General features: G+C 42.5%; 1 protein-coding gene across 1 annotated transcript in view; it reads left to right on the top strand.

Moving 5' to 3' along the window:
• LOC148904151 (serine/threonine-protein phosphatase 6 regulatory ankyrin repeat subunit C-like) overlaps positions 1-24410 on the top strand; it is a 30258-nt gene extending 5848 nt beyond the window's left edge. The window contains exons 9-28 of the mRNA XM_089014801.1: positions 572-650; positions 778-892; positions 2142-2224; positions 2306-2423; positions 3416-3484; positions 3600-3740; positions 5405-5467; positions 5565-5676; positions 6540-6611; positions 6688-6889; positions 7361-7448; positions 7537-7654; positions 8344-8566; positions 8648-8735; positions 10235-10318; positions 10411-10556; positions 11445-11527; positions 11927-12009; positions 12130-12221; positions 12933-24410. Of these exons, the coding sequence (XP_088870927.1) occupies positions 572-650; positions 778-892; positions 2142-2224; positions 2306-2423; positions 3416-3484; positions 3600-3740; positions 5405-5467; positions 5565-5676; positions 6540-6611; positions 6688-6889; positions 7361-7448; positions 7537-7654; positions 8344-8566; positions 8648-8735; positions 10235-10318; positions 10411-10556; positions 11445-11527; positions 11927-12009; positions 12130-12221; positions 12933-13204 (2331 nt within the window). The 3' untranslated portion in view covers positions 13205-24410. The remainder of the gene's footprint in view (positions 1-571; positions 651-777; positions 893-2141; positions 2225-2305; positions 2424-3415; positions 3485-3599; positions 3741-5404; positions 5468-5564; positions 5677-6539; positions 6612-6687; positions 6890-7360; positions 7449-7536; positions 7655-8343; positions 8567-8647; positions 8736-10234; positions 10319-10410; positions 10557-11444; positions 11528-11926; positions 12010-12129; positions 12222-12932) is intronic.
• Positions 24411-24685: the final 275 nt, after the last annotated feature.

Raw genomic sequence — 24685 nt, 5'->3', positions numbered from 1 at the left:
GTGAACAAAGGCTCGAACACAGAAAGATTGTCTTTTACTGCCAGCAGGGGACGTAGCCATTCGTGACCGACACCCAAACTCTGCAGCCTTCTGCCAAGCTATTTATTGAGAGTATATTCAAATTGAAGTGATACATTAGTAAAACATAGTCTTCTTGATTTGAATACCACGCCCCTGGACATCCCATGTTACAAGCACCAACATCCATAAGCCAACAGAACATCGACATTTTAATTGGTTGTCTTTCCATGAACTGATAGATTTGTAAGCTGGCTAATGAGCTCTTCCCGTGAAGGAGTTCCCAAATCCTAAATTCCGCCCAAGGCCAGATCGCCTAACTGACGCTGACAGTTTGACAGGCTGTGTCTGTTCACCTCAGATTGACCCCAAATTTTTTCTGTGCTTTTATTGTGGGCCTTGTGTTCAGCCAACTAAGCATACAAAAGCATGAAAGTTTTAAATATGATAACTTCTGTTCCGTCTATTCTCTATCATAGATTGCGTTGCTCATAAACTGAGATTGGGTTCTGGTGTCGGAACTTAATTTGCCACTGTTCTTTCTTTGCAACAGAGCAAAGAAGGGAAGAGTCCCCTGCACATGGCAGCCATTCATGGACGTTTCACGCGCTCTCAGATCCTCATCCAGAACGGTGAGCGCTATTCCTTTTTTTGTTTCAGAAAGAAGGCTATTTTCACACACAGCGTCGCATCCTTATTCTTCACTTGTGTCATGGATTCTTCATGAGTATATTTACACAACTCATTGTATCCCATCAGGTGGCGAAATCGATTGTGTGGATAGATATGGCAATACTCCTCTCCATGTCGCTGCTAAGTTTGGCCACGAATTGCTGATCAGCACTCTAATGACCAACGGAGCAGACACGGCCAGGTAGCCACCAGTGACAACATAACATAACACACAGAGCAAAATTTGCAATATTTCATAGATTCATGCAGCCCTGGGAAAATTGAGGTTGGGATGCCACATCCGGATGTTTGTATTTTGATATGTGGGCCGTACCACGACAAAGAAATATTTAGTTTTTTTTTTAAATCCAACCCCTTTAGCAATGTTCCCAAAAAAATCTTCATCTTGTTACGTTTTGATTTCGGACACAGTGAAGAGGGATGATTTGCCTTGAAAAGGATTATGAATGGATGGACGGGTTTATTGTTGGTGCTTAGCATTTCACCAAAAATAAGGATGCACGTTGATACTTCATATTTTAATTCATCCATTATCTGATACTTCATATGTTTAATGGATGTACTGTGTATACAAAGTCATTACAACAGCTTCTGATCAGACGCGGGTGGATTTTAGATTCTGACATGATGATAAAAAATGGCCCTATTAGTGTATTACACTCACAGATCCAAAATGGCCTTTTTGCAAATATTTCGGCAAATAAGAACAGCATTTTTGTTCATTGAATACAATCAATTACAATGTATGTTAAGAAATGTCTATCATGTGAATTAAAAACAAATGGTATCATTCCTCTGTTTTAAATCTTATTAGCAGTCAGTGTGTCCTATGACTGCTGTGCTGTTACATAGCCGTCCATGCTCTACTCTTGTAGTTTTTGTGGTGGTGGGAGCGGGGTTGCGTGTCTCTTTCATCCTATCCCTTCGGCGAACCCCCTTCTTTGTAGTACGGTAGCTACTTGCAGATAAGGTCTAAGAATACATTGGTGGCAATTAACTTCAAAGGGAACGCAAGTTTACTCAACTCTACAATCATGCTGTCTGCTGCTTACACTTCCTTTCAGAAAAGAAAGAAGGATTTTACGACAGGTGACCATCAATCAGTATTTGTGGTTAAAACCACCGTAAATCGTCAAACCGGTTACTGGCCCACAACTACTTCTGCTTCTGAAATGTTGTATTTTCCGATGACAACAGATATAGCATCTATTAAGGTTGCCATGTTGTCACGGTCTTTGATAAGCATTCCAATTTCTGAGATGAGCGCAAAACCAAAAGTAAATGAAGGCAGCGTGTACGATAAACACAGTCCCCCCAAATCCCCCAATTCTGCACTGTGTCTGGCGTTTCGTGTTAATGTTTTTTTGTTTTTTGTTTTGGGGGGGACAGCATCGGTATGTTGTTACGGCAGTTTTTCTGTGTTTTTCCAGACGTGGGATCCATGGAATGTTCGCCTTGCACTTAGCTGTGCTTTACGGGTTTTCAGACTGTTGTCGCAAGTTACTCTCCTCAGGTTTGTGATGAAGAAGAAAAAAAGAAACTTCAAGCACTGTTTGGCTGCGTATTTGAATGAATGTGACTGGCCTCCCCACAGGTCAGCTGTACAGCATCGTCTCTTCCATGAGTAAGGAGCACGTGCTGTCGGCGGGGTTTGACATTAACACCCCTGACAACTTTGGTAGGACCTGTCTACACGCTGCTGCCTCTGGAGGGTAAGAACTTGTTGTCGCCTCATTGTGGGGATAAACGTTTAGTTTAATCAGAAGGGTCAACGTGTGTCCACTTGGTCCAATAAAGACTTTGGCCCCTGGACAAAGTTTAACAATTATAATCTTAGTTGCTCAGCGAGATTTAGCAAAACCTAAGAATGAATGATTTAAAAGGTGGAGTCAAACAGAAAGTTGATTTCCTGGAAAAGACTGCAGATCTTTTAGTCGTCCTTTTTATCTTGTTGCCTTTGTGAACGTGGCCCAAGGTGACTGTCTCACTTTCTGTATGCATGAAGTGCAAATAGTTTGTCTTCTTTGATCTGTGCTCCTGACAACAAGCACATCCTGTCGCGAAACAGATGGCAATCTTTTATGACCTGCGCTAGGGCTTTACAACCTTCCTCACCCAAAGGAATGTTCATTGACTAATAAAACCCTATCGATGTCTGACTTCTAAAGGCCAACACACTATTCATGCAAGCTCCACTGCAATAATACATTGATCAGCGTATACTGTTAAGCTACTCCCACTGAAAAAATGTTTCCATTGTAAGCCGCATATTGAATATGACACATCTACAAATGCAAGAGTGCACCTTTGTTAGAACTAGTTCTATACACATCCTAAAAACATCCCATGTTATTTCATTTCTACTTATTCTTATCAATTAGTAAGTCCATATATGCAAGCAAATCTGATCAATGATGTCAACAAGTAATTCTCTTTCTACTGAGCTGAGAATCTCTGGCTCTTGATACTGCTATGTTCTATTTTCAATGCTGTGTAACTATAACAGTTGTTTGGTGGTGTAGAATTTATGTCCTTCTTGACTGTCTTTTGTGTTTTCTATTACGTTAGCATTCAGCTAGTGCTGTTACACGAATGTCAATTCCAGTGATGATGCTTCACATGGGACCATTTCTGTTGTTCTTGTTTTGTTTCCCCCTTTGTGAGAGCATATGTATTTAATAGCCGTTGTTGTGTGTCTTTCCAGAAATGTTGAATGTCTGAACTTGCTCTTAAGTAGCGGCACGGACTTGAACAGGAGGGACCTCATGGGAAGGTGAGCGTTTCCACTGGACTTCAATGAATGTGGACAAAAATGCCAATGCAAAACTGTTTTTCCCGTACCTGCCTAAGAGGAATACATGACACGTGTTTTGCTTTCTTGCTACAAGGACACCGTTACACTATGCGGCCGCTAATGGGAGGTATCAGTGCACTGTGACTCTGGTGAGCGCTGGTGCTGAGATCAACGAGCCTGATCAAACAGGCTGCACCCCACTGCACTACTCTGCAGCCTCGCAAGCCTTCAGCAGGTAAGAAACAACAACAATCACCAGCATCAATCAATTGCGACATCGTCGTGAATTTTGACACTCCTGGAATGTTAAAAGTGTGACGGTTGTATCAAAGAGATTTGGTTACATTGTAGTTCTACGACATGGAAATAATGGCCAATTGTCACTTTCACCACACCTACTCAGCTTCCCTTGGCTGGATTTGCGATTAGCTTTCTTCTATTCGAAAAGATGGATCCTGTGAAGTACTGTGTTTCAAAATTGCGAGTGGCATGCAAACAACTAGTTTGCACAGTGACAAAAGAATGTTGTCATGCAGTAAAAGAAGCCACACTCAATTACCATGCTCGTGATTTCAATGACAACTTTAACAAATACTTTGTAAATGCCTCGCTTAAAGGACAACCAACACCATTTTCAGAAAAAAACGTTTTATAGCATCTAAAATACCCAAAACAAGCAGGCTGATTGTTTTTTTTTTGTCAAATGCAAAACACCAATAAAATTGAGTTAAAGTGTCCCAAAATGACTTCAAAATGAAACTGGAAATGGCCAGTTTCAGAAGGTCCCGCCCCCTTGTTCGTGGCGTCACGCCAAGACGTCTTGCCTTGCTCGAGAACCAAAACAATGGCTTCAGATTCGGAGAAGATGCTTTCTTGTTACTCATCCAGTTCTGAATATGATTCAAATAGTTCTGAAGAGGAAAGCATAAATGTTTGCAATCGATTAAAGAAGTACTTGCGTATCAATTCGAGCTGTCTGGAATCCAATGTAGTGTCCCAGAAAATGCAGAAGATGGCGCCCAAGGCGCGTTGGAAATGGGCTGATTTGTCTGCTGGGAATTTGTGTCAGCGAATATCAAATAGTTGTCTTGGTGAAACACACAACGATTCACCATCATGTTATTAATGTGTTTTCCTTCTTATTTCGCCTTGTTTCCTAACTGACATCAGAAAAACGTTTTATAGCATCTAAAATACCCAAAGCACGCAGGATGATATTTTTAGTCAAATGCAAAACACCAATAAAAATGATTTCAAGTGTCCAAAATCTGCAAAAAATTGAGCTGCAAATTGGGCAGTTTCAGAAAGTCCCGCCCCCAGTTCGTGACGTCACGCCAAGATTGCTTCAGATTGGGAGAAGATGCTTTCTTGTTACTCATCCAGTTATGAATATGATTCAAATAGTTCTGAAGAGGAAAGCATACATGTTTGCAATCGATTAAAGAAGTTCTTCCGGGTCATTTTGAATGATGTGTAGCATCCCAGAAAATGCAGAAAATGGCGCCAAAGCTCCGTTGGAAATGGGTTGATTTGTCTGCAGGGAATTTGTGTCAATTAGTATCTAATAGTACTTTTGGTGCAGGACGCAAGGATTCATCATCGCGTTATTTATGTGTTTTCCTTCTAATTTGGCCATCAACACGAAGTTTTCAGACCAAACAAAGTACCCAAAATGCATTGTGTGCCGCTTTCTCGGTCAGGGGCGTTCCTTCCGTGACGTGAGGACTCGTCACCAACTCAAAAACAAGACTTCCTGAATATTCAGCGCGAGTCTTAAAACGTCAAATATAGCTATATGCGGTGGGATCTTTGTCAAATACGCTCAGTAGAAGTGATTTTACAAATTATGGACACAACAATCGACTTTAATTCCTTGATGATTTTATTTTCTATTTTCAGGGTTGATGGACATTTTTACGGAAATCATCAGCATGATGAAGAAGAGGTGAAGGAGTCATACTTGTGAGTTTGTACTTGTTACTTCTTTTCCACACTACATTTGCCTTTTGACGGTGACCCCATTACTAAACATGAACCTGTCTTTCCGATTTACAAACAGTTGCTTGGAGCATCTTCTGGATAATGGTGCTGATCCATCGATGGTCAACGCTAAGGGTTACAGCGCTGTCCACTATGCAGCTTATCATGGAAACACACAGAACCTGGAACTGGTAAATGCACTGGGGGTTTTTTAAAAAGATGAATTACAGTGATACCTCGGTTTTCGACCATAATCCGTTTCGGAAACCTGTTTGAAAACTGAAACTGCACTTTCTATTAAAATCAATGTAAAAAATCTTAATCCGTTCAAAGTCTAGAAAACAACTTTATTCCATCGCGTAAACCGGATAAAAATTTAATGATAGGGCAGGTCATGTGTAAAATTCTATAAAAACAAACTTTTATTTTCACCAATTTTCTTTCTGCCGCGGGGCGTGTTGGCACCTATCCCAGCTGTCTTTGGGCAAACACAGGGCACACTAACTTTTCAAACCATCTCTGCTTGCTTTAGAATCATACTATTCAGGAGATCTTAAGCAAATATGTCTGCATTTTCGCAAAAATAAAACAACAATATTAATGCGTCGGTCACAATGAGGAAGACGTGACATATAAGGAAGTGACGTATAAGGAAGCGGAGGGTAGTCGAGTGATGCACTCAGTTTGGTTGAGAACCAAATTTCGGTTGTATACCGCGGCATAAAAACATGACATTTTTGGTTGAAAAATGAATGGGATGAGAACCGAGACGTTTGAAAACCGAGGTTTGACTGTATTTCGTCAAACCTCGACTACATTGAATTGGACCAAGCTTTTGAGTAGAAAGGTTTCACACTACAGTGTCGTCTGAAACTCTCATTAGAAGGAGAGCTTAGTTCTTCAGTTATTTGAAGACTCATCAACTGGCATTTGTGTACTATTGAATTTGAGTTTGATGGTCCTCCAGCATGTACATGATGAGAGGAGGTGGTCAACGTTGCCCACTGCTCAACATAAAATGCGTTCACGCAAGTTTGAATGTGTTTTTTTTTAGCTTCTGGAGATGTCCTTCAATGCACTCGGCGACATAGAGAGCAGTATTCCGGTCAGCCCCCTGCATCTCGCGGTGAGTATATTTTATTATTAGTATTTGGCTCCTGGTGCCTGGGCGAAAGAATCTAAAGAACTTTCCTTCCGTGCAGGCTGACAGGGGACACTGGCAGGCTCTGCGTGTTCTGACTGAGACGGCTGCCTACGTGGATATGCAAGATGCCGCTGGTCGCTCTGTGCTCTACCTGGCTGCTCAGAAAGGTTACGTCCATTGCGTGGAGGTGCTCTTAGCCCAGGGAGCATCGTGTCTCCTTAATGACAACCGCCTCCTTTGGACCCCCATTCATGTTGCAGGTAGGAGAGTTCACTGAGAGTTGTGATTCGCTTTGGGAGCAGATGTTATCATCTCATTGTCCCAGAATGTCAGCCAAATAGTCATTGTTGGATATCCAAAGTGTAGATGCGGCACCAAAGAAAAAAACATAGAGAAATTGTTATTTATGCTAATATGCAGCACTTCAAGGAATTGATCTCTATCTATTATTGACTAAGGTTTAGTTTCTTTTCGTCTTATCCGATGTAGAGTGAAAAAAATCTATTATATTCATTTTATTCATTCATATTCATTCTTTAGAACTGAGTGATTCCATTTTTTCCCCCCACTCAACTCAAGAACACAAATTTCTGAAATTGTTTTTGCGTGTAGGTGTGTTTGTTAAAGCCAGAAAAATATCCGTGAGTCCATACTTACCTCATGCATTTGTGATTTTCTTGTATCAAGGTCTTGTCAGTACTCGTGTTAAAATGAAATATTGGTATTTTCAGCTGCTCACGGTCACTCCGATTGCCTGCACAAGATGATCGAATGTGGGGAGGAGGGCGATCTCATTAACGTTGCCGATAAATTTGGCCAGTGAGTGCTTCTGTGTGTCCTTTGAAACAAAAGGCTTTGTGTGCTCAATCAAACGTCATCCCATTTGATTATTTGTGCTTCACCGCAGGACACCTCTCATGCTCGCCGTTCTCGGGGGTCACACTGACTGCGTCCGCTTCCTACTAGCAAAGGAGGCTGTTCCAGATGCCAAGGATAAGAGGGGCAGCACTGCATTGCACAGAGGGGTAAGCCAAAAACTCTCACCGGATGGATGTCTTTAAGACTACATTAAAGTTGGGCATTTACAAGCTTCTCTTGAATGCATCAAAGTTGTCTGTTCTTTAATTTTGATGAGATTTTGTGTTGAAATATTAACTCTGAAGTTTTGAATTCAATTCACGCCCAGTGAAGCATTAGTTCAGCAAAGACCTCAAGATTATTGGTTTTATCTTTGCATTTATCTTAAATGTTCATACAAAGTTTGAATCGCGACTAGAAAATTAGGTCAGAACTCAAGAGTCGTAAAACGACATTTGCACATCGTTATTTTGTTGTAAATCAAGAACAGGCAGAAATCAAGCAGCCACTATATCTTGCATCATCCTTTGTAGTATTTTATTATTTTTTTGCTTGTTGTTGTTTACAGATTACTTCCTGATTCCCAATGTGGCTGACAACTAAAATGACTTTGAAATTGTGAAACAAAAGAGCAACATCCACCAGAAAAATAGCAATTTAATATTTTCCTAAAACCCTTCTATCCTACAAAACCTTCCCAGCACAGCTCAGTGCATAACATATTACACATACATACGCACGCTTTTTCCCCCCAATAGTTTTTTTTGTCAAGATCAAACTCCAAAAGGCATAACCACATGCCTGTCGGACTTTCAATGTGCCACTCTACCCACTTGGTCCTTTGTGATTGTTTTAGGCGTTGCTGGGCCACGATTTGTGTGTGGCAACCCTGCTGGAGCACAAAGCTTCGGTGCTGTGTCGGGACTCCCTTGGTCGGACGCCGCTGCACTACGCCGCCTCCAGAGGCCACACTGAGATCTTGGCCAATTTGTTGCAGGCCGCCACAGCGGCAACAGAGCTCCAAGACAAAATGCTGGACAACAAACAATACACACCGCTCCACTGGGCTTCGTACAAAGGTTTGACTTGAAGTCACTTGACATTTCACCGCATTTAAATATCGTATACCATTACATCACTTTTATTGTCTTTATTTTCAGGGCATGAAGACTGTTTGGAGGTTTTACTTGAATTCAAAACATTTATTCATGAAGAGGGGAACCCTTTCACTCCACTGCACTGTGCTCTGTGAGTATTCAGTTGTCTTTGTTTTAGGACCTTAAAAAAGAATAGTGGCAGGAATCAGAAAATACAATCAATGTATGTTAAAGGACAACCGAGGCCTCCGGACAAGTAGTGTCCATAATTTGTAAAATCACTTCAAATGACTTCTACTGAGCGTATTTTACAAAGACTTCACCGCATATAGCTATATTTGACCTTTTAAGACTCGCGCTGAATATTCAGGAAGTCTTGTTTTCGAGTTGGTGACGATTCCTGACGTCACGGATGGAACGCCCCTGACCGAGAAAGCGACACACAGTGCATTTTGCGGCACCTTGTTTGGTCTGAAAACGTCATGTTGATGGCGAAATGAGAAGGAAAACACATAAATACTGCGATGGTGAATCGTTGTGTGTTGCACCAAGACAACTATTTGATATTCGCTGACATAAATTCCCAGCAGACGAATCAGCCCATTTCCAACGGCGCTTGGGCGCCATCTTGTGCATTTTCTGGGACACTACATGCTGTCCTTGACGGCTTGAATTGATACGGGAGGACTCCTTTAATCGATTGCAAACATTTATGCTTTCCTCTTCAGAACTATTTGAATCATATTCATAACTGGATGAGTAACAAGAAAGCATCTTCTCCCAATCTGAAGCCATTGTTTTCATTCTCGAGCAAGGCAAGACGTCTTGGCGTGACACCACAAACATGGGGGTGGGACCGTCTGAAACTGGCCACTTCCGGATTCAATTTCAAGTAGTTTTGGACACTTTAAGTCATTTTTTTTGGTGTTTTTCATTTGACTAAAAATATCAGCGTGCGTGTTTTGGGTATTTTAGATGCTATAAAACGTTTTTCTGATGTCACGTAGGAAACAAAAAATTGCTGTCGGTTGTCTTTAAGGTATTTATTTGTGTGATCAAGACAGTTATTTGAGATGATCAGTATATTTGAAGAAACAATCTGTGATAGGTTATGATATTTATAACCAATCGAGGAAACAGTAAGTGATGCCTTTGGAATTACTTACATTTTTGCATAATCAAAAAACAATTTGATCTTGGTCAAAATCAAAAGAAAACACATTGTGCTGCAAGGGGAAGTCAACCCTAAAATGTTCATTACAGTGCTATGTTCTATGCACCTCCTGTAGTCTAAACATGGCACATTCAAATGGATTATTTTATTTGTGGAAAAGGAGCAAAGCAGCGAAATTCAACCATTTTTAGCCATCTCAAGGGGGTGTCGTTTTGCCACTCTCTGTCATCATATTTGCCTGCTCACTCACAACCAGGCACGCCTCACTGGTTTTCTGAAGCTGAGCCTTGATTGGCTGTTTGTTACCTGAGCAACTGTGATGTCATTTTTCAACAGCAAAAGAGAATAACATTTTCGACCACCTTTTGTCTGGGTTAGGCGGGGTGAGGGATCGATCTTTATACCGTAGCTACAGAAGCAAAAAAAAAAAAGGTCAATTTGGGTGAGTGCTTTACAACACGCAACTTCCTCAACAGGATGAATGGCCACAGCGGTGCTGCAGAACGGCTTCTTGAATGTGCCGGGGTCCACATGATAAACACCAGAGATGCCAAAGGAAGGTGAGACCACGCACGACACGGGCCATCGCCTTTAGAAAAATTCTCAAAGTATACGAAAGGCCCAAACTAAATGTTGCTGCGTGCGCCTCCAGGACCCCGCTGCACGCCGCTGCTTTTGCCGAGGATGTCGCCGGACTCCAGCTGGTTCTTCGTCATGGAACTGAGATCAATGCGGTAGACAGCTCCGGACGTTCTGCCCTTATGGTGGCTGCTGATAAGGGACACAGCGGAACAGTGGGTAAGTCCACTTCGGTCAGGGATTTTAAATATGTCTGAGCTGAGTTAAACATGTCAGCGTGGGGAAGTACATGAATTGTTTGATCCTGTCCTGCACATTTTCATTTTGAATAAAAAAGGGTTTTCAGTCAACATTTTTCAATCGATTCTAACCCTCATCTGATGAAATTCTAATCACTAAAGCTACCTGTCAGAGATATGACAGTCAGACTCTGTGGAGAGAGACTCTGAACCAGAAAGATTGTCCCTACTGCCGGCAGGAAACGCAGTCACCCATGATATACCTCTGAATTCTGCATCCCTCTGCCAAGCTATTTATTGAGAGTATATGCAAATTAAAGTGATACATTAGTAAAACATAGTTTTCTTGATTATAATACCACACCTCTGGACGTTCTGAGCACCAACAGATGTAAGCAATAAAACATTGTTTCCCGTGAACTGATAAGTTTGTTACCTGGCTAATGACCTCTTCCTGTGAAAAGGAGTTTAAAGTCTTAAATTACCCCTGTGATAAGGACTTCCCCAAGTCGTAAATGACTCCTGTGAAGCTGACCGTTTAAATTGCTGATTGACCCCAGGTTGCCCGTGCTACACTTGCGTATTGAGTCACAAGTGTTGACTAAGCATACAACAGCATGAAACTTTTAAATATGATAACTTCTTATTCTCTAATCTCTATCACTACCCCACTAACATACTGTTTGTACACAAATGGTTGTTGCCATACAATATTGTCCCAAAAATGCCTTGCCCAAAGTTACTTACAATTTGATTTGTGGTGATCATCGGTGCAAGCGACACCCACTGGATTGGTGTCATAGTTGTGTTTCGAGATTCTATCTTCAATTCACTTTGTCATAACGTGTCTTTTTTTGCGGTTGTTTAGCCATCCTCCTTCACCGAGTGAAGGCTGACCTCACACTGCTGGATGAGAATAGGAACACTGCCCTGCACCTGGCCTGCAGCAAGGTACACACACCGTCTTGTTATTCTTATTGGTCCATCCCAGCAGACGACTCCGGCTTAATGCCAAAGTGGGTATCAGTGGGTATATTTATTTCTTTTTGTTTGTTTTTACAAGGCGCGCCCTACCGATTTCCGGTACCTGGGTAATCTGTACCTTAATGGTACAGGTAACATCCCCTGCCACCACTCAGGGGGGAAAACATTTTTCAGCCATGGATATTTTTGTGCCTTTAAGTCAGTGGTGTCAAACATACGGCCCGCGGGCCGGAACCGGTCCCCAAGGAGGTTTGATCAGGCCCGCAGGATAATTTAAAAGCCATGTCAAATGCTTTCAGTCAAAGAACTCTGGTTTGTCAAAATCTCTAGGGTTTTTGACACTTTCTTGTTTGCTTGTCCCTTCAGGCTCATGAGATGTGCGCCCTGCTGATCCTTGGAGAGATCCACAGTCCCACTCTTGTAAATGCTACCAACAGTGCTCTGCAAATGTGAGAATCTATTGTTTGTCATTGTTATGAGTGAGGAAATGGAATCACGTCAAATCCTTTGCGGTATGGATATTTGTCATCAATGATTTTTGTTTTGGACTGGCTTGCTTTCTCCCGCAGGCCCCTCCATCTGGCCGCTCGTAATGGCCTGGCCACCGTGGTGCAGGCGCTTCTGAGCAGAGGAGCCACTGTTCTGGCTGTGGATGAGGAAGGTAAACATCAAATGTTCAAGTGGGACTTTCAGAAAGTCAATGCGGTTGACTCATTTGCTGCCATTTCTTGAATTTATTCGGGAATTGAAAAGTGTGACGCGGTGTGCCATTCGCAAATTTGTTTTGGTTTTTGTTGTGGATATTTCACCTTTTACCACTCGCGCTGAATATTCAGCAAGTCTTGTTTTTGAGTTGCATCTTCTCCGAATCTGAACTCTCTGAAGCCGTTGTTTTGTGACGGTGTATCCTGGAGTGACGTCGCGAACAGGGGGGCGGGACTTTCTGAATCTTGCCATTTTGTGGCTGTTTTGGGGCACTCAAAGTCATTTTTATTGGTGTTTTTCATTTGACTACAAATATCAGCCTGTGTGTTTTGAGTATTTTAGATGCTATAAAACGTTTTTTCTGATGTCAGTTAGGAGACAAAAAAAAATGGTGTCGCTTGTCCTTTAAATGAAAATGACAAAAACCCTGGCACAGGAGTGGAGATATTTTTACACATCATCTGGCAGTGAATGAGTTGAATTCAGTTGAAGCTTCAATTAAAAAAAAATGGCCGTCATCCATCAGAGTTGTCATTGGACAATGACGTCATGTGTCCCACATTGCAAATTTCCCCATTGTGGGCCGAATAAAGGTTTTCTGATTCTGATGTTTTTGTGTGTGTGTGTGTGTGTGTGTGTGTGTTTTGTTTTGAAACCCATGGACCAGGCCACACCCCAGCTCTGGCGTGCGCTCCCAACAAAGACGTGGCTGACTGTCTGGCTCTGATCCTCTCTACCATGAAGCCTTTTCCCAAACTGGAGCCATCCTCGCGCTCCTGCTCCCCCCCTGGCGTCTCTCCGTCGCCAGGCCTCAACTTGCTCAAGCACTGCGGCATTACGGCCGCCTGCGCCCCCTTGCCGAGCAACGGCCTCCGCAACGGCTACGTCAAAGATCGCCACGGCGCGCCGGTCGCCCTGGACGGCTGTCTGTCCGAGTGAGAGGCTGAATCCGATGAATTCATGCTGCTGCCACCGTCATCTACCACCGGGCGGGGTCTCCCTTTACCACGGCCGAGAGGACCAGGAGAGCACCTGCCTACATATCTATTCTGTGTATGTATGTCCGTATGTGTCTGCGTGCGTGAGTGTTTGATCTTCTCTTGAGGTGCAGTCAAACCTAATATGCAATTGGAACCCCATTCCTCCATCCCAGAGTAGTCCTTACTCCATAGAGGCTTGTTGCTCTACAAGGCCACGCCGATCAAGTGTGACGTCCAAACCAATGTCATCTGGCCACGCAAAAGTTATTGGAACCCTTTAAAATCAGCCGCTACGCTGCGTAAGCGCAACCGGTCTCACCGTCATATCGTTGACTGAAGTCATATCACTTTGGTGACCTTGTAGAGGAATTTTAAGCCGTCCCAAAAGAATGATCAAAGAGTTTCCTTTCAATTTTAGTTCAATTGTACATTAGCCTAGATTGATTTTTTTTTTTTTTTTTTTAATGAAGGAACCACACAAAGGAGAAAAAAAACCTCAACTTAGCTAAAAAAAGTGCAATGTTTGTGTCCTACAGTACAATCCAAAAAGGGTCACAAAGATTTTGTGGTGTACTTTTAAATGGCTCCTAATATTTTTTGGCATTGGAAAAGAATTGACGCTGCTGAAGACATCAAGGCGCCTCCTTGCAAAGGACCGCCGCGACGTCATCGGAATGCCCTGTATGCCCATCCTGATATTTTCAAGATGCTAACTAAGTGTTTGTTAGGTTACAATGTTTCTAAGCATATGTTATGACCAAAGTTGATCGACACTACTATGGCTATAAAATTATTTATTTGAGATGAACTGTACTGTACAGAGAGAAAGAGAGAGACAATAGATCTTGATATACCTCGTCAACTCGTTTAGCAGCTGCTTCATCTTCATCAGGGTCTGTTGGCCTGATTTTTGTTTGTTTTGTTTTGTTTTGTTTTTGTGTGTGTGTGTTGGTCGGGAGGACTACTGTAGGATGTAGTGAAGTGATCAAGGCCTTGTTGATTTCTTCGATGAAGGCTTTACAAGTAATATCTGCCAACAACACCTCATCAGAGAGCGTCATAAATCTGAGCACATAAATGAACAAGCCATTTCAATTTCCTTCCCGTCTCTTGAACAGTGTTTGTGCAAATATTTCAGAGTCAGCGTGACCTAAGCGATAGTAAAAGTGTGGCGTTTAGGCCTTTTGTGTGCGTATTTGTGTGTGCGTGCGTGCGTGTCCATCAGTGTTGAAGGATTATTTGTTGAGCTCGTCTTAAATAGCTTCTTTCTCTTGATGGTCGTCAATTCGAAGCGTAATTGTCGGCTTATTTCACTGCCTCCATAGTTATTATTAATTTTATTATTATTATTCGGCAACTTACGAGCAATAGTTTTCTTTTGGCCTTTTTTGTTTGTTTTATTGAATCGACAATCACTGTCACAAGGGCTTTGGTTTCCCTGGAATGTGTTTGGTTTTCCTTTCGGTCTTAACTCTGTGACAGATGACCTGAAGACTAAAGGAATGGCCTCATTTGGTGTGTTTTTGGGCATTTTAAACCGTCTGTGTCAACACAAATGCACTGGATTGCCTTTGACGGCGTCTCATCAAAAATGCCTTTTTCCACCCATGCCTTCCGTCATTTCAGTTGGACTGCAAAGTGGCAAAAGTATTATGAGCATCTCACGTTCCTCCCGTTTGATACCACAGTCGCCCGATGACAATATTTAATAACAAAGTGGTTTAATAACAAAATCTGAAAAGGGTGAGCGATATTTGCTTTGGCCAATATGTTTTGTCCATTAGGGACGGTATTTGACTTAAATTTCCTTTTTTTTCCACTCTGGGGGAAATGAAGGTTAAATTGTAGGTGTGTTTTGAAATAACATTCGTAATGTGACGGCAGATTCTTGCGGCCTGTTGTGAAATCCCGGGACTGTGTCGTATAATTTGTCGTAGCTGTCGTAGTTATCTTCTTTAGAGAGCGGCACGAGTTGAGACTGAATGAACAGCGCCTCTCGCTTTCCGCCAGCGAGTGCGTTTCATCTGAATTGTTTCTCCAATTGTTTCATTCCACATAATTGTTGTGCTAATTTCAGGAATAGCAGAAATCCAAATACATACTTCCTGGTGTGTTTATTTTGACATTATTTTATGTCTTCTTATTTTTTTGTTGCTTCATCCCATTTCTGGTACTAAACATACTAAATGCAGACTAAAGATGATTGTATTGCAGCTGTTAGGAAGGAATTTTCTTTCAATTTGTCATCATTAGCTTCATCTGTCGGCCATGATAACTTTATATAGTATCAACTGCTAGTCAGGTGGCACAATTGCACACATTGGGTAACCAGATGGGTGTTGAGGACTGAGACGTGCTTGACTCACCCCAGCTCACCCCAGCTCACCCCTTCCCCCACCCTTCCTTCCTTACTTGCAATTACAATTGACACCGACTCCGGTCCAGAGGAGTCGTTGCTATTTTGCTGAGATGAAATTCGCCTCTTGGGTTATCAATATATTGCTACATCATTCGTTTCCGATCTCAGGATCTGTGCTTGAAACAACAAGCAACATTAGTCAACTGATCGCAATTCAGCAAGATAACTAGTATTAGTTTTTGTTGGTGGTGGTGTTATTGTTTTGTATGGATGGGATGTTCCGTGATGTTCCCTTTTTAACCTTAATCCCACAGCACTTAATTAGTCAAGCACGCACTTTCGTACATTCAGGTTCTAAGTGTGCAAAATGGAGCAGCTGTAATGTATGTACTTGTGTTTACATGCACGTGTGTTGCTGCTGAATTACAGGAATGGTCAAGCTAGTTGTTGATTTAACGCATTGCATTGATTAGCAAATTGTGTCTCCGATCATTCGAGGCGCTGCGCGCTGCCCACTGGCTTTTCAATCTGTGTGTGTGAATGTGTGCGTTTACGTTTGCGTCTATCTATGTGTCGAGAGTGGGACGGGGAGTCAGGGAGAGAGAGAAAATTGTCGTGTCTGCACCTTCTTCCCCCCCCATCTGCAGGCTTGAGACATTCGGAGGAAAGTGTGCCAATAAGTGGCCTCCTTAGAAACACCACACACACTGGTTATTTGTAGGTGTTTGTATGTTCTGGCAGGGGTGATCTTTTCTTTTTTTTTTTCTTTTTTCTCCCCCAACACCCCTCCAATGATGCCTAAATGTGACCAGTAAACAGCGTTGCCTCCCTGCAAATATACAATCTTTTTGCTTGGGAGACAGTGTTCTTTGTACACGATTTATCTATGCGTGTGGATGTGTTTTGCGTGCGTGCGTGTGTGTGTGTATTTGTAATAGTGTTTTGCATGTCGACATAGAAAAAAAAAATAGGGGGTTGCTCCAATTGTAGCATTAGTGCGAGTGTGTGATTGAGTGGAGTACAAAGATTGCCATCCACTTTGGGCAAGTCCTAAATGCCAGTTAGCAAGACTTAAAATACATTTGTGTGGGTCTCAATGCATTCCCAACTTTTGCCAAAACCTGCATAAGGAGGACGGACGGGCGGGCGGGGAAGCCTCTCACGACAGCACCAATTGATTTATGCATTCATTCAGGCCTTTTACAGTCTGACCATTCAATCTGAGCCATGACTGATAATGAATGTCAGGTCGGGGTTTTTTCCCGTCAAGCGGGGAGACTGGAAGTAGTGGGAAATGCCTGGTAGCGTGTACATGTACCTCTTGGTTTAGAGTGTGTGTCGTGAACCACCTTGCACCGAGGGGCTGCATTGAAGTCGTTTTGTTGCCTCCATTGGATTTTAGTGCAGCCAACCATGGATACGTGGGACAATTTGACATCCGTTTCGTAGAGAATGCCTTATCAAGCGGGACAAAAAGAAATCAAATGAGAAGGGTCTACAAATAGAATACGGTCGCCTATATTTGACAAAAATGCACCTAAGGAACACCCATTTAGTGCCATTTAAACCTTGATTTGCCTTTAGATGTAACTCATATAGGGCAGTAACGTATTCCCAAATAGGAAGGATTATCATCATTATAGCGTTCGGACTTGCATGTCTTTGTACCACTTAGGACTACAGTAAAAGAAATATTTGCATGGGATTTTTGGATACTTTGGACACAAATAGTCTGTCAGTAGAGTTTTACAATTGGACAACATAGTTTTGATATGAGCATAGCAATCCCGTGGTTGTTTGTTTAGCAAAGGGTGTGTGTGTGTGTGTGTGTGTGTGTGTGTGTGTGTGTGTGTGTGTGTGTGTGTGTGTGTGTGTGTGTTTATTTGTTGATGTCATAACAATTGGGGGGGCGGGGTATTTTAAATTAGTTTACCTCAATGGATGTCTCGATTCTTACTTGAAACATTGCTGATGATATTTAACGACGACGACAACCACAAAAACGGCAAATTTTGATTTCACTCTGATTCATTGTTGAGTCTCTGAAAAAGCATGAAAAAAAATACATGTTTGGATACCTGGCAATACCTGACACATTGCAACGCCTCTATGTGATTACAACAGACAAAAGAGCTCAAAGAAAACAACTAAAAAAGCACGTTGGTCTTCAGGTGTCAAGAAGCACACACATTTGTCACGTTAGCACATAGCGCAGAAGGTCGCCATGGCAAAGTGATAGTCCCGACCGGAGGAGAACGCCGTATTTGCCACTGTGAATGAATTGACTTGGAAACAATCAACCTAGGCTTGTCCGTTACGGCCACCGGGGGGTTTAAAGTGGTGCTCCTCACATTATTCACTCAGAGAGAAAATATAGTCATAAAGAAATGACTATTTTAGATTAGGAAAATTACACACACAAAAAGTGCAGCTACACAGAGAGTATGTAGTTGTGTAATTGTGTTTCGACCAGCCGAAATGGGAAATGTATATCGGCGGAGTTGTCACTCGCTTGCGTTTTCTATCTTTACCGAGTCGCTCCCTGCTGCACCTTGTCGGACTTTTTATTGGACCTGCAATTTTACCTCATCCTGTGTGTGACGCCGCTTGCTAGAACTAACCTTTCCCAACCCCCAGCCCAAATGTATTCTTTTTGTTTTAAAGAAAGGATAAGAGGTCAAGAATGTCTTTTGCCATGACAGTCGGCGTTCATTTACTGGTGCATGTCAGACGGGACGATGGCTGCTGTGTGACTGTCGGAAGGTCGCTCTTTAATTTTTCACATTTCTCTCCCATGCCTTGAAGACTTGGTCATTAGCCACGACTCCACATTCCCTTCCCTTCCCCTCCATATCAGTAGGACCTGTGTACTATCGAGCACAGTGATGGCACGGTGCCTTTTATTTGTTACTACCGAAAGGGACGGTCTTCCATTTGTATTTCCCGGAAGCCTTATACGATGGGGAAAATGAGATTTCAATCAGCATCCAGCCCTCACAATTGATCCTCTGCGATGGGATTCGTTTGCTTTTGTTTGGCCACTCTTTGGTGATGCGGGTGGTGTCCATTGCACATTTGTGAGCGCCTTTTCGGGCGCATCCAATATGTGATTGGATTCGGATCAAACGATATGAAAGCACAAATCCAAAGAAGGCACCACGAAGCTCTGTTGACGTTTCCAAAACCTCGTTTGAAGGACGTGTTTCGGTACAGATGAGGTTTGACTATCGGATGCAGTAGTACCCCAGTACTCCGGCCTTTCCCACCTTGACACCGGGCATGTAGCAAAGCAGACACCTTAGGGGGGTAAAAAAAAGCTCTCAGTGGTACAGGAGTGGTCCATCGATGAAAAGGTTTCTTCAGCCGTCATCTGGACTTGTTTGAAGGTGTCGGACGTTTCGCTTCTTATCCAAGATACTTCTAGTTTCGGTAGTTTCGGGCCTATATATATCCCTACTGTCCAAACGTGGCGGTGCCGGACTCTGCTATGATAGGTCCCTAGTCTCAGGTAGGGCGGTGCAGAGGACTACTCCCTGCGGCTCCACTGAAGAAGTACAGATGACGGCTGAAGAAACCTTTTCATCAAAAGCTCTCTTGATAGACCCACCTTCCGAAATTAAACGATAGTATCACCCACACCCTTCAGTGTGTTCGGTACACTGATGGTCGATGACTGGGAGCAGTTGGGCGAGCGCCCGACAAATCGGTGCGTCCCAATCTTGTTTTGTCAAGTCACACAAACTGTAGAAAGCAAAGGTTGTGGATTCTCTGAGCTTCTTCAGGGCCTCCTCAAACTCTTCGGTATCCTTTGACGATTGTGCGGCTTCGCGACGCACGTCACCAAGCGGAATCATGTCGTTTATTGTGTTGATTTGTGTGTCATTTAGGCTAGGGCCAGTGAGTACAAGTAGGCTTGCAGTAGTAGCCAGTGTGCAGTGTTAATAACTGTGTGAATCGTACTCTAGAAGTGACGTAAACGTGTCGTCTTAACCGAGGCTTGAATCTTCTTCAACTGACCTCGTTTGGAAATAGACAAAAGATGAAAAGTGCAATAACCTTTTGTTTATCCTTGCTTCCTCTGTATTATTATTATTATTATTATGATTGAATATGCTTTTAAGTTGAACACCAAAAGTCACTTCGGCTGTAGCAAATAAAGGATTTTTTCTTGCTTGTGTTCAGAGCGCTGGCGTTTGTTTGGCGCGTGCTATTTGGTTCTGAAAACTGTGATCCAGCTTTGACGCGCCGCCTGCTTGGGAGGAAGCACCTTGTGCGCGTTGCTAGCTAGACGGCCGTGGGCGTGTCCTCATGATAAGACACACACTCTTGTACTTTGGAATCTTTTATTCCTCCACTTTTCGTTTCTAGCTGGTAGACATGTTCCTTTGCATGTGTAAACGTATATGCATCTTCTTTCTTGAATGAACCCCCTCGCCCCCAAAAAAAAACAAAAACGGGAAGAAAGAGCTGTTCAGTCCTGCTGTCTGTGGTATATGCGGATAAAAGGAGTATTGAAAATGCCTTATTTGTGTTAAATGTTGAGCATTAAGGGTTATTGCGTGGCCCTCCCTTTTCAGCGTGTAGTCTAAAGCTTGTACAGTCCCAACACCTGAGATTTCTATCTACTGTATAGCCTACTGTAAGTGTTTCCACACTTTTATTGCTTCGAGTTGATTGTCCTTTTTATTTATGTCTTTTCGTTCCCCCTCAAAAGTGCCGTTTGTTTTCAGGAGCAGTTTCTTTTGGGGGGAAATGAATGAGGAACACTTTTTTGCGTGCATTCATTGTTGAACCGACAATGACAACTCAGGCTGGATTTACACGATGGTTTTTTTTTTTGTTATGTAGGACTACTTTGAATGTGTTTTGGCAATGCAACTCCCCCCAAAAAATAGACATGGAATTGAATTTCCTTCGATCAGATGCGGGCATTTAACTCCATTTTCACCGTTGTCAATAAATTCATTGCTATTCATCCATCCGTCCGTATATTTTCTACACCACTTGATCCTTCTGAGGGTTACGAGCCAGATGAAGTCCGGCGAGTACAGCCAGCGTTGAGCCCTCCCACTCGCGTTTTCACCTTCATTCCAAATTTATTTTTAATTCATGCATGTTCTGAGCTACTATTGGATGCCTTTGCTCTATTGAGCTAAGGCAAGCTACCCAGAAGAGTTATGTGGATGTAGCTCAACGTCTCATAGCTAATGTGACCATTTTCTTCTCTATGCTACAAACTATCATTGACTGAATCGACCTCAATATCTCGTGTGAATGATAAATCTGTCAATCCTTAAAGAGTCCATCAGATCGCATGCAGCCAAGTAGTGCCCAAGTATGCCAATCAACACAACCGTGGCGTATCACATTGAGGGCTGAAGATCAAAAGCGCACTGCATATCGGTCAGATCAATCAAATACAGTTATAAATGGCCATTGACCCCTTGCAATGTAAATCCAGCCTGATAGAAATAAGGATTATTTTGACCCCCCCCCCCCCCCCTAACTTTTTTACTGCGTGATGGAAGTCCTCGCCGTGCTTGATTCCTCTCTAAAGCAGAGCCATAATGGAGAAGTTGTCCCTTAGGAGCCCCTTTGAATGTCTTATGAGGAATAGCCTACTGTAGGAAAGGATGTATACTTTGCATGTCCTGTGACATTTTTCCAAGCGATTGTCCGTCTTTGTTTTGTTTAGTCACTGTAGATGTTGCCCCCCCCCCCCCCCCTCATTGATGCTCACGAGCTATTAACAATCCTCACAACTGGACTTGAAGCAGGCCTCCATCGGCTGCTGAGGCAGTCTTAAGTTCAAGAGCAACCAGGTGGAAGATAGGTTTGCTTGTTTTGACCTGGAGTGGCTTATCTGTGGACATACTAGGGAGCCCTTATCAGGAGTGGAAGGACTCTGAATCAGGGCGAGTGATGAGTTACAATCAGCTAATTTCACAGTGCACCTTTGCAATGGAAGAATTGTACCCAAAAGAAAAGTTTGCGCATTCACCCGACATTCCAAAGTGGACTCCATATTCCGCCGTCCCGTCTTGTCTGAAGAACCTCGTTGTTTTGCTTTTACGGGTGAATGATGTTGTGCGCGCCCGCGTGTTTGTGTGCCTGCGTCAATGACAGGGTTTCCCGACGTTAGCCTGATTACCTCATTTACAAAATCTGCAAATCTACTTGTTCGACTGCGCGCTAAAGGAGTCAATGCCATCACCAGCAGCAAGACCTGCGATGACAAACAGGACCAACCGCTCAGTTGAAATTAAGAGCATTTGAAACGGGGAAGAGACTCGGAAAGACGAGCTTTTGGGATGCTTTGTGTTTCTTTGGAGGTTGGAGTGAATTGGCACAGCAGCTCATCGCGTCGAGTCCAGCGCTTGTAGAATGTTTTGGGAGAACCCAAATTTTAAAGGACAACCGATGCCTCCGGACAAGTTGTGTCCATCATTTGTAAAATGGCTTCAAATGACTTCTACTGAGCGTATTTTACAAAGATTCCACCGCATATAGCTAGATTTGACCTTTTAAGACTCGCGCTGAATATTCAGGAAGTCTTGTTTTTGAGTTGGTGATGAGTCCTCACGTCACGGAAGGAACGCCCCTGACTAAGAAAGGACATACTGTCGCAGTCCTTTCATGACTTTTCATCAATGCATTTTGCGGTACTTTGTTTGGTCTGAAAACTTCGTGTTGATGGCGAAATTAGAAGGAAAACACATAAATAACGTGATGGTGAATCCTTGGTGTTGCACCGAGCATCTATTTGATATTCGCTGACAAAAATTGTAAGGAATTAATCAGCCCGTTTCCACGGAGCTTTGTCGCCATCTTTTGCCTCTTTTGGGTGCGACATCCCCCCCCCGCCCAGATACCTCAAAATGACATGGAATAAATTCTTTAACCGATTGCAATCATGTATGCTTTCCTCTTCGGAACTATTTGAATCATATTCATAACTGGATGAGTAACAAGAAAGCATCTTCTCTGAATCTGAAGCCAGTGTTTTGATTCTCGAGCAAGGCAAGACGTCTTGGGGTGACGTCACGAACAAGGGGGCGGGACCTTCTGAAACTGGCCACTTCTGGGTTCAATTTGAAGTCATTTTTAGACACTTTAATTCATTTTTATTGGTGTTTTGCATTTGAGTAAACATATACTGCATGTTTTGGGTATTTTAGATGCGATAAAATGTTTTTCTGATGTCAGGAAACAAAAAACTGGTGTCGGTTGTCCTTTAAGGTTCTGATAGAGGGACTGTACTTGATTGCCATTTTGTTCTTAGTTTCCTCACAGCCAACCACCGTCGATCAGAATGAGTTTTTCTCTCGTTTTTCAACTGCCAGTTGACAAATTCAGACAGTGGTCAAAATCCGCTGCTGTTTTTTGTCAGCATATCGAATGTAACAATGTTGGGGGGGAAATCCATTGTGGAGTTATGTCAGTTCAACCCATTAGTTTTATTTCATATTTCAATTACAATCAATCATTATTTGGGTGTGTAAGTAGTAGTAAATACAAAAAAAGCCCAAAATTCTAATTCATGCTTTACATTAGATGGCAAACATATACGTAATCCGTTTCTTGAGAAAGCAGCTTAGAACACTTCAATGTGTTTTTTTTTTTTCTTCTCACATTGATTTAGCTTTGATGTACTTGAAAGTAGCGCACCTCAGATTTCAATCGGCCCGTAGCGTCAACGTTCTTTCCCGAACTTGACAGCTGAACCGACTGACTCTTCGAGACGAGCTGCCGTGCTACAAATCCACTCGCCAGCTGCTGGATGAAAGCGAACCGCTGCGTTTGCAATACTTTCTGTTCTCCGTAGCATTTTTCCTACCTCCTTGTTTTTTGCAGCTTTGACTCTAGTTTTGTCTCTCCACCTTGTTCCGACTAGAAGAGCTCGCTCGCCGCTGTGGGAATAAAATCCGATTTTGTTCTAAGCAATGGTAGTTTCAAAGAATTGTTTGCGTTTGTACGTCTAGGGGAATTATGAGAAGCATTTATACGACTAAACACCACTGGAATGTGAAGCCAGATAATGTTACGGTGCAGATTATGATGATAGTCCCCTTTAACATTCAAGTAGCGCACAGCGGAGTCATCCTGTAAAAAAAAAAACAATCGGTAACCACATATTAGCTTTTATTTTATTTATTTTGTAGTCTCTGGCTGTAACTGTAACTTTGTTCTGAAATAATGTTGTTTTCCCCGAGAGACAGTGGAAGAGGGTGGATTTGTGATTTGGCGACACCGTGCCGTTTGCCTTTTGAATCCATCCGCCGACTCTGCGCTCTTAATAGAAAGCATCTTGTGCTCAGTTGGTGTCCTGTCCTGCCCATTTCCAAGTCGCTGCGTTCAGTTTGATGGCAAGGCGGACAGGATGAGATTTGAGGTGAAAATCCCGCCCTTCCAACCTAGTGCATTTGCCCCCATTGTAGGACAGGACCAATCCGCCCCATTTTGTCCCCCACTCTCACTCACTTCAGCCCTCAACCAGTTGATATTTTTCCTCTTTAGTTTATTCGACAATGCAATCCTGAAAGCACTTTGCCTTGTTATTCCTTTGTGTGAACATGTGAATGATGATTTGTTACAAAAAAAAATGTTAAATATGTAAATGATCATTCGCTGTTTTGGAAAAACCTGCATTTGTCTTTCTGACATTAAAAGAAAAAAAAACAATTTAGTGACATTCAAACCTATGAATCTATTTTATAAAATGTTTGCTGCAGCCAATTGGTCTTGTCATTCAGTATTGTGGCTTAGGGTTGTTTGTGTTGAATAAAGTGCTATTGCTAAATATTTATCCAGTCTGTTGTCTCTTTTTTCTTTTGGTTTACATGTATGTGTATCACAAGTGCATCCAAAGGATGACAGATTCAGTCACTTCACTTTTATAACTTCAATCAATGCAGATGCAAATCAGATCAATTCTGCATAAGAACCGAAAGGCCATTTTTTTCTGTTTCAGACTCACAAAAAATTCACTCCATAAAAGATAACTTTATAATACTTTTTCTCTCAGCCACCATTAAACCAAACAGACATTATGGAGGTGAGACAAAATAGTAAAAATATGAA

The sequence above is a fragment of the Hippocampus bargibanti genome, linkage group LG01 (genome assembly GCF_051943395.1).
Source record: "Hippocampus bargibanti isolate YZ-2025 linkage group LG01, ASM5194339v1, whole genome shotgun sequence".
Taxonomy (NCBI): domain Eukaryota; kingdom Metazoa; phylum Chordata; class Actinopteri; order Syngnathiformes; family Syngnathidae; genus Hippocampus; species Hippocampus bargibanti.
This window is presented reverse-complemented; position numbering and strand designations above follow the sequence as displayed.